This window comes from Felis catus, chromosome D1 (assembly GCF_018350175.1).
Source record: "Felis catus isolate Fca126 chromosome D1, F.catus_Fca126_mat1.0, whole genome shotgun sequence".
In the NCBI taxonomy this organism is placed as follows: Eukaryota; Metazoa; Chordata; class Mammalia; order Carnivora; family Felidae; genus Felis; species Felis catus.
In genome coordinates this window covers 101311530-101321595 of record NC_058377.1, presented here as the reverse complement: position 1 = coordinate 101321595, position 10066 = coordinate 101311530, and the positions used below count along the sequence as shown (strand labels likewise).

At 38.2% G+C, this 10066-nt stretch overlaps 1 protein-coding gene across 1 annotated transcript; it reads left to right on the top strand.

Moving 5' to 3' along the window:
* Nucleotides 1-636: 636 nt before the first annotated feature.
* Nucleotides 637-9125, top strand: LOC101084480 (olfactory receptor 5M9). The gene is made up of 2 exons (XM_003993347.3): nucleotides 637-1236; nucleotides 8190-9125. The coding sequence occupies exons 1-2, from the start codon at nucleotides 637-639 to the stop codon at nucleotides 9123-9125; spliced, it is 1536 nt and encodes a 511-aa protein (XP_003993396.3).
* Nucleotides 9126-10066: the final 941 nt, after the last annotated feature.

Here is a 10066-nt window from a genome sequence, read left to right as displayed (position 1 = left end):
AGTAGATTGTAATTACATCTTAGATATGCAAAAAGAGTCCACACCCAGGGAATACGTATAAATGTATGCATGTGCGTAAGTTTGTCCCTCAAGAACATAAATGAGTGCAAGTATGAGGTTAGCTTAAAAATAATGTTTTTATCTGACACTTAGGGCTGGTGAATTATTTGGTTAAGTGGCTTCCATACCTAATCATGGAGAACATGTTTTATGCTTATGGTGAAAAAGTGATAAGGTAAAAAACTATTTTGGAGTTGGGTTAAAAGGAGAACTATAGCCCTTCATAAATATGTTAAACTACGAAACTACAAAATACACCAGTATTGGAAATAAGAGATGTTTAAGAAGTAGTCTTAGAAATTTGGCTAAGCACAATATTTAGTATTAGTATGTTTCAATCACAATATTTTGGTATAACTGTCAGGTCCTGTTTATTTATTCACCTCAGTAACTTTCAAAGCCTATTACATACCAAGTGCCCAGAAGAAAAATTTGCTGTAAAGAATGGCAAAGTGTAGTCATAGATATTGCATAAAGGAAGATAACAAATTACTAAACAAACCATATGTGATTTTTAAATTTATTTCCTTCTAGTTATCGCTGAGATTTATAACAATATTGATTAGAATTCAGAAAATGCTCAATTTCACCGATGTGACAGAGTTTATTCTTTTGGGATTAACCAGTCATCAGGAATGGCAAGTTCTCTTCTTCGTCATTTTTCTTGCGGTCTATATTGTCACGGTGGTGGGCAACATTGGCATGATTATGTTAATTAAGATCAGTCCACAGCTTAACAGCCCCATGTACTTTTTTCTCAGTCATTTGTCATTTGTTGATGTGTGGTTTTCCTCCAATGTCACCCCTAAAATGCTGGAAAATCTGTTATCAGAGACAAAAACTATTTCCTATGCTGGTTGTTTGGTGCAATGTTTCTTTTTCATTGCCCTTGTCCATGTAGAAATTTTTATTCTTGCTGTGATGGCCTTTGATAGGTATATGGCAATTGGGAACCCTCTGCTCTATGGCAGCAAAATGTCTAGAACAGTCTGTATTCGACTGATTTCTTTCCCTTACATATATGGTTTTCTGACTAGTCTGGCAGCAACCCTCTGGACATATGGCTTGTACTTTTGTGGGAGAATTGAGATCAACCACTTCTACTGTGCAGACCCACCTCTCATCAAAATGGCGTGCGCTGGGACCTTCGTAAAAGAATATACAATGATCATACTTGCAGGCATTAACTTCACATATTCTCTGAGTGTCGTCACCATTTCTTATCTGTTCATTCTCATTGCCATTCTACGGATGCACTCAGCCGAAGGGAGGCGGAAGGCCTTTTCCACCTGTGGGTCCCACTTGACCGCTGTCGTCATATTTTATGGGACTCTCATATTCATGTATCTCAGGCGTCCCACAGAAGAGTCCGTGGAGCAGGGGAAAATGGTGGCTGTGTTTTATACCACAGTGATCCCCATGCTGAATCCCATGATCTACAGTTTGAGGAACAAGGATGTGAAAGAAGCCATGAGCAAAGTGGCCAGCAGAACATGCTTAACAAAATAAAATAAAATTCAGTTAATGGTATCTCCTGTGTTTTCATAAGCATTCGTCAACAGATTGTTGTTCAGCGCATCGCTTAAAGACTTTTCACAAAAGCTAACGATTTTGTTCATTAAAAATTAAAAAAAAAAAAGAGGAAGTGCCTTGTGGCTCAGTTGGTTAAGCGTCAAACTCTTGATTTTGGCTCAGGTCTTGATCCCAGGGTCATGGGGACCCAGACACATGTGGGGCTCTGTGCTGAGTGTGGGGCTTGCTTGGGATTCTCTCTCTCTCTCTCTCTATCTCTCTCACTCTCTCTTCCCCTCCCCCACTCACTCACAGATGCACATGCACTCTCTTAAATAAATAAACTTTTAAAAAGTAAAAAAAAATTAAAAATTAAAAAAGAGGAAGTCTTGAATTCAGGAAAAAAAGGAGATAGATCTATCCCTGTTGATGTAAGTAGTGAGGATTAATTAAAATTTAATAAATTAATTCATTGAAAAGGTTATTTGAGCCAAAGTCCACTGGTACACTAATTGCAATTGTTCAAATACTTAGCTACAATGAAAAGATTTTGTTTTTCTTACTTAAAAAAAATGCAATGGATGAGTTTGGGATATATTTATCAGTTTGCCTATTTAGAGAGTAAATTGGGGCCAAAAAATAGTATATTTCACTTAGTTTTCTAGTATGATGACATCAAAACGGTGGTCTGGCTTACAGTGATGAGACCGTGTGAGAACAAATGCTTTTTTCAAGATGAAGGGTGGGTCTTTTCCGAGACTACCCCATTGAAAATAGCTATCCTATTGTATTTAATCCCTTTTAGATTTTTTTTGGTGTTTAAGAGAGATACAACATAGTAAGTGTCTCTCTTTTACAGATTCCAATAACTGCCGTATTTCAATGCCAAGGTGGTCAGTGACCAGACTGTACTTCTCACTTGCCCCTGACAGTGTCTTCAATCTGACTAAAGACTGGGTAGAATTGGTGAATGGTTGTGTATTTTTGAAAGCACGGCTCTCTAGAGTTCACTTAAAAAATTAAACTGATATTCCTGGGGAATACTTGGTACATCTGTGACTAAGATAAGGTAGCTAAGTAGTTTGAAATAATTTTTGTATCTGAAAGACATAAAGTATTTAGGTAGTCTATTTGTTGCTAATAACATGTCCCACCATGATAGTGTTAACATAATTTGGTATTTCTCATATTTCATTTCACAAAACACAAGCATGAGACAATGACGTTAACACTTGGACTTTGTTGGGGCACCTGGGTGGCTTAGTCAGTTGAGTGTCTGACCCTTGATTTTGGCTCAGGTCATGATTTCATGGTTCATGGGATAGAGCCTCGAGTTGGGTTCTGAGCCTGGTTGAGATTATCTCTCTCCCTCTCTGTCCCTCCCTGGCTCATGCTCTCTTTCTCTCCCGCTCTCTCAAAATAGATAAACATTAAAAACAAACAGATAACAAACAAACCCCCCCAAAAAACCCAAACCTTGGATTTCCTTAAAGTCTCTTGGTAAATGAATAAACAAACAAACAAACTGCTGTTTTGATGTAGAAAATACATAACTATAACAATGTAATACACACTTAAATTATACATGTAAGTAATTATAAATTTACCTTCAAAGATATAAATATAACATGAGATTGATGTGTATGAGAATAAATATTCCCTCCCCCACTCATGCTCTGTCTCTCTCGCTTCTCAAAAATAAATAAACATTAAGAAAAAAAATACTCCCACTTATACAAATTACTAATTTGGATTAAATTATAATACTGTATCACTGTCTCTATGGTTGCAAAATTTAAACACCCTAAAGACTGCAAGATTTAGCACAATGTTACTTGTGGGGTTAGTTAAAAGGAACTTTGTCAGTACAACCATTTATTTTCCACATTTAGAGAGCGCTTGATGTGCCAAATTAGTTGTTGATTACTAATAAATTTCAAAGTGTGGTTTTAAAGTATTTTGATACTTTGTAGTCTGTGAGCAGGTGGGTCTGGATCTTTGTTACCTGTTTTTTGGTTTTTTGTGTTTTTTTTTTCAAAAATGAAAAGATTTCCCTGTTTACTTTTTTGGAGAGTTAGTTTAGTGTTATACAAAGAGTGAGGACATCGAGGTCAAAGGTCAAATGATGCTCCTGCTTGAGTTTGCAAATTTCAAAGCAGTTTGTTAGTCACCTTGGATAAATAATTTTTTATGATTTGCCTGTTAATTTTAGGTGATAGTCATTAACCTCAAAGGTCTTGTTGGGCTAATAATATCTATGATTCTAGTTTCATTAACAGAACTTAAAGCAATTTTGCCATTTGCTGAGAATTCAAGGTATCTTTGTAAAATACTTTAAAAATAAATCTTAGTATTACATTTATTTCTGTATCTGTCAGCTTCATTATATTTTAGCAGCTCTAACATAAAGTGTATTTATCTCTCTTTTTCATGATGCAAACCAAGAATATTTTCCTGAGGGGTGTGTGGGTGGCTCAGTTAGGTAAGTGTCCAACTTCAGCTTAGGTCATGATCTCACGGTTCATGGGTTTGAGCCCCACGTTGGGCTCTGTGCTGACAGCTCAGAGCCTGGAGCCTGCTAAAGATTCTGTGTCTCCCTCTCTCTGCCTTCTCCCTCTCATGCTCTGTCTCTCTCCCTGTCTCAAGAATAAATCATTAAAAGATTAAAGAAAAAAGAAGAATATTTTCCTGAGATGCATAACTGCCAAGTTTGAGTGAAAGAAGGCAGAACCCATGTGACGGTGGAAAAGTTACATCATGTTATCAAGAATTTTGATTTCTTAATTTTACTACAAAGACTACCCTTCTCATTAACGGTCCTTAACTTCGCCCTCCTGAGATACTTCCAGACTTTTAATCATTATTCCTTTTATGATTACCTGGGCAGCTCTTTGGGGAAATGCTCTCAATGCTCTCAGTGTTCAAAATTCTATTATAAACACTGGGAAACTGTCCTTTGATGTTCTCTGCTGAAGGTAGGTCTGCAGATTGTGTATTTTTGCAACACAGATTAATGCAGTCAAATCTCATTTTTGTCTCTGTCTTGAACATACCACTGAGACTTTCTTTGCAGACTTATTTGTTATCACGGTACTTTATTTTTTGAAATTATATTATGGGGAAATATTCTTATCTCTATCCATTCAAAACATCATAGGGAGCTCATTACAATAGGGATTTATAACATTTTATTCTCATTTTTTACCCATTCACTCTTCTCTATAAGTACCGTTGATTTTCCCATTGTTGTTGTATTTATTTTTAAGTTTTAAAGTTTGTTCGCTTGCTTGCTTGTGCATTTATTGTTTGATTGATTGATTGGTTGATATTTTGCGGGGGGGTGGGAAGGCAGACAGAGAAAGAGAGAGACTCCCAAGCAGTCTCTACAATAGCAGAGAGCTGAACACAGAGCTCGATCTCAGGAACCATGAGATCATGTCCTGAGCGGAAATCAAGAGTCGGATGCTTAGTTGCCATGCAGGTGCCTCCTTCGCACTGTTGTTTTAAAAAATGTTTGAATGGAGGTGAGAATATCATGTCAGTGGGAATGATTCGACTCATAACTATACCTCTATTGTCTTTCTTCATGGGAAATTCCTAAAAGGTTAATACATTTTTTTTTTTGGTAAACTACACATTTTATCTTCTCAGTTGTTCTGACAGATGATGCACTTGTGCAATCAACTGGCTTTTTCCCAGAAGTCATTTGATCATCTTATCCCAGATCTGTGAGATCACTCAAACTTTGAGGAGGAGAAAGAAGCAGTCCCTGGTCTGCTATCTTTGTGGTTCAGCCTGCTCCAGGGTCGTACAAAGTTCTTCTAGTTTATCGAGGATGGGCCATTAAAAGGATAACTTGGTTATGTCTTGAAGGATGATCAAGCTAACTTTTAAATGTAAAGAAATAAGATAATAGAATAGGTCATCAAAGAGGCAGCAATATAAGGTCATTGAGGGGACAACACTGGAGTTAAATTCATTGGTTTGCATCCTAATCTGGTCAGTTAGTGGTTGTCTGACCAGGGAGATGTACTCAGTCTCGGTGCTTTGGTTTCCTCTTTGCAAAGTGATGTTGCTGATAGAACCTGTCTCATAGGACCTTTGCATGCAAAAGGTTCAGTAAGCACTCGGTAACAGTCCGCTATTCTTACTGATATTATAAAGCTGAGACTGTTGTCTCTAGAAGAATCTGTCTTGAAGAGTTTTTATAATATTAGAATACTGTAATGTATTCTATAAAGCTGACTTGGAGATCACAGCACCGTAAAAAAAAATGGTAAGTGTGAACATTCCTGAGTATTAGTTATATGTAACATCCAAGCTGGGCAATTGCAACCACAGAGCTGATGATTTTGTACAGAGGAGAAGAAATGCACACACAGGCAGGGACTAAAAATTGGAGAAGTAGTATTAATTTATACATCTTAGATACCTTGATGCTTTTTTACATGTTTTATACTTTATTTACTTTTAGTGTTTACTTTTTATTTATTTTTGAGACAGAGAGAGACAGAGAGAGAGAGCAGGGGAGAAGTAGAGAGAGAGAGAGGGACAGAGAGAATCCCAAGCAGGCTCAATGCTGTCAGCACAGAGTCCAGCCTGATGTGGGGCTTGAACCCACCAACTGTGAGGTCATGAAATGAGCCCAAATCAAGAGATGGACACTTAACTGACTGAGCCATCCAGGTGCCCCTGTGTTTTATACTTCAAGAAAGATAGTAGGACCATTAACACAAGTTGACTCTGTTAATTAGAGAATCATAGGTGCATCAAGTAGGGTCAGGAGTTTTTACATAGGGAAATCCGTGCCCTTACCTCTAGTCCCCAACCAGTCTGCAGCTGTCATCTGACTCAGTATTTTCACACTCGAAAGGTACAAAAGATGGGTTACAATCATGGAATACATAGTAAGGGGAGACTTAGAATTGAAACCTTGGTGCTTATCAGGGTGCTTGGGTGGCTCAGTTGGTTAAGTGTCTGCCTCTTGATTTTTGCTCAGGTCATGATCTCAGCGTCATGAGATCGAGCACCACATTGGGCTCTGCACTGAGTGTGGAGTCTGCTTAAAATTCTCTCTCTCTCTCTCTCCTTCTGCCCATCCCTCCCTCTCATGGACGCTCTCTCTGTCAAAAGAAATTAAATTAAATAAAACATAAAATTAATAATTAGAAACCCTTTGATGCTTATTATGTTATGTGCCCAATCCATAGCATCTTTAATTCCAGTATTAAACATTTTAAGAGCAAGAAATAGTTCTTAGAGAGTAACACACTTAAATTTATCCTGTTACTAATAGCAGGGGCCATAATGTGATCACAGAGCTTGTACATTTTTTCAATATATAAAAGGATGTCTCTAGCAACACCCTTTTTCAACATGCCAAGCAAATACTTCTCCTTCTGAGCTTTTGCACTTCATGCCCTTCATTTCATATTTCCACACTGTTCCTCACCAACTCAGAAGTCACCATCTCAGAGAAATCTCTGCTCACTCTGTATGTCTGTGCCCTGCCTCCTCTTACTTCTTATCTCTCTAGCATGTGGCACTTTTGTCACAGCATGTCCACTCCCTGGAGTCTCTTGCTGGTATCCTTGTGTATTGCTTACTCCTTTTCCATGAGAATAAAGTACGAGGCAAGCCAGAATCTTGTACGTTTCGTTCACCCTCAGATTTCCAGAATTTAGAACTCTTCTAGATATGACAAATATATCAGCCATATAATTGGCTTTGATGTTTGCGAATAAATTAGGATAAGCAATTATAAGCAAAGGCCCATTGGTAAACCAGTAATATGCCCTTCAAACCATTATTACTATGGGGAGCTTAAACTCCCAAGATGGTGCTAAGCCTACAGATACATCCTTGAGAACTTATGGCAAGTTTTTACTTGTTGAGAGAAGTAAGCTGGGCAAGTGTAGTAAATAGGAAAAATATTGTTTGGGGAAACTTTCCCTTGTGATAACATTAGCTGCGAAAAATGAATAAGAAGATGTAGAATTGCTTCGTTCTGAAAACCAGTGGAATCTGAAATAACATGTCACCTAAACTTCACTTCATGATATTTATCTGTCGACAGAATTTTAATAGGGGGTGCCGCACTCAAACAAGCACGGTGTTTAGCCAAACAAAATAAAATATAACCAGGAATTTCATATGTTGCAGGCATAAATCATATGCTGACATAAGGTAGGGCAAATATGTCAGTAACTAGATTGTAACACCAATGTGTAAGTTCGTAAGTTGAATAGGCTTTAGCCATTCCCTGACAACCTTCCGTCTGACTTGAATCAAATATGTGCCTTGCGATTTTAACATTATTATACTGCTCTAGCAAAATATAAATGTCCATTTTTAATAATATATGATACCAATGTAGGTCGTTGTCTATTTTACTGATAAAGAACTAACAAATATTGATGGCCATTACCTATAAGATCTACTACAGGAACTGATGATGCCTTCATATTCTTATCTTGCACATGTCACAGTATTTGCATTGATTTTTAAATGATTCGAATTAGAATAAAGATATATATGACTCAAAAGTTTCAAGAAAAAAACAGATCTATTCATTTTTTTTCCTCTCCATAGGCACTACAGACTGGCTCTGTGTTAAGGCAATGCCAAATTTCACGGATGTGACAGAATTTGTTCTTCTGGGCTTGGCCAGTCGTCAGGAATTTCAAGTTCTCTTTTTTGTGATATTCCTAGTAGTTTACATGATCACTCTTTTAGGGAACGTTGGTATGATCATTCTGATCAGCATCAGTCCTCAGCTTCAGAGCCCTATGTACTTTTTCTTGAGCCATTTGTCTTTTGTCGATGTGTGGTTCTCTTCCAATGTCACCCCCAAAATGCTGGAAAATTTATTGTCAGAGACAAAAACTATTTCCTATGTGGGGTGTTTGGTGCAGTGCTACTTTTTCATTGCCCTTGTCCACGTGGAGGTCTATATCTTGGCAGTGATGGCCTTTGATCGCTACATGGCCATCTGCAAGCCGTTGCTTTATGGCAGTAGAATGTCCAGGATTGTCTGTGTTCGACTTATCTCTGTGCCTTACGTCTATGGATTCTCTGTTAGCTTAATATGTACCCTCTGGACATATGGATTGTACTTCTGTGGAAACTTTGAAATCAACCACTTCTATTGTGCAGACCCTCCTCTCATCAAGATTGCCTGTGGGGGGGTCCACATCAAAGAATACACGATGATTGTTATTGCTGGAATAAACTTCACATATTCTCTCTCTGTGGTCCTCACATCCTACACCCTCATTGTAGTCACCGTGCTACGGATGCGCTCTGCTGAGGGCAGGAAGAAGGCGTTCTCCACCTGTGGGTCCCACTTGACAGCTGTGACCCTGTTTTATGGGACTCTCATATTCATGTACCTCAGGCGTCCCACTGAAGAGTCCGTGGAGCAGGGGAAAATGGTGGCCGTGTTCTATACCACAGTGATCCCCATGCTGAATCCCATGATCTACAGTCTGAGGAACAAGGATGTGAGAGAGGCAGTCAACAAAGCAATTGCCAAGGCAAATGTGGGGCAGTGAAACTGGCAAAAAATATTTGTTGTGGTATGTTGCTACCTGTTATAAATGTCCAGGCATAAAAGTCCCAATGCAACAAGGATTTTCTAAAGGTGACTCTTATATACAAGAAAAGGTCCAATCTAACATGGTGATGTTTTACTCCATGAATGGACTCTAACTGCTAAACCTGCTTTATTTTGTGTTTACAACCATCTGACAAAGTGACATATTGGTGTAATTCATTCACAGTGTATATAAAATTGGGATAAGTGTAGTCATTCGAGGAACTTGTAAATAAGTTGATAAGTTAATTATAAGTTAATTTGTATGTGCCTTTATTAGAGTCAAACGATTTCCTAGGGTTTTTTCTCCATACACATGCTTCTCTACCTACGTTTCATATGAAATTTATAATTTCATAAGAAAAAGAGTAAGAATTCATGTCTTTTTCATGACCTTCAGGATGTTAGTGGTCCCTGATTTACCAAAAAAAAAAAAAAAGTGTTCTACAATGTTTATGGATACATGGGCTTTTTTTTTTTTTTTTGAGACAGAGAGAGACAGAGCATGAACAGGGGAGGGTCAGAGAGAGAGGGAGACACAGAATCTGAAAAAGGCTCCAGGCTCTGAGCTGTCAGCACAGAGCCCGACATGGGGCTCAAACTCATGGACCACGAGCTCATGACCTGAGCTGAAGTCGGCCGCTTAACCGACTGAGCCACCCAGGCACCCCATACATGGACTTTTGCAAATGGAGTTGCATTCACGATCTTCAACCCGTGTCTCAGTACAATCATAAGGTCTGTCCTCAGGTATGGGTTGTTTGATAGCTAACAATGTTCCTGCTTCCATAAGCTGTTTCAATTACTCTAACTCTACTCCTTAGTTTGGGATCTGATATAAATATCCTGATATGAAAAGGGGGAATACTTATAACAAAGGAGTTTTGTGTCCCTAATCAT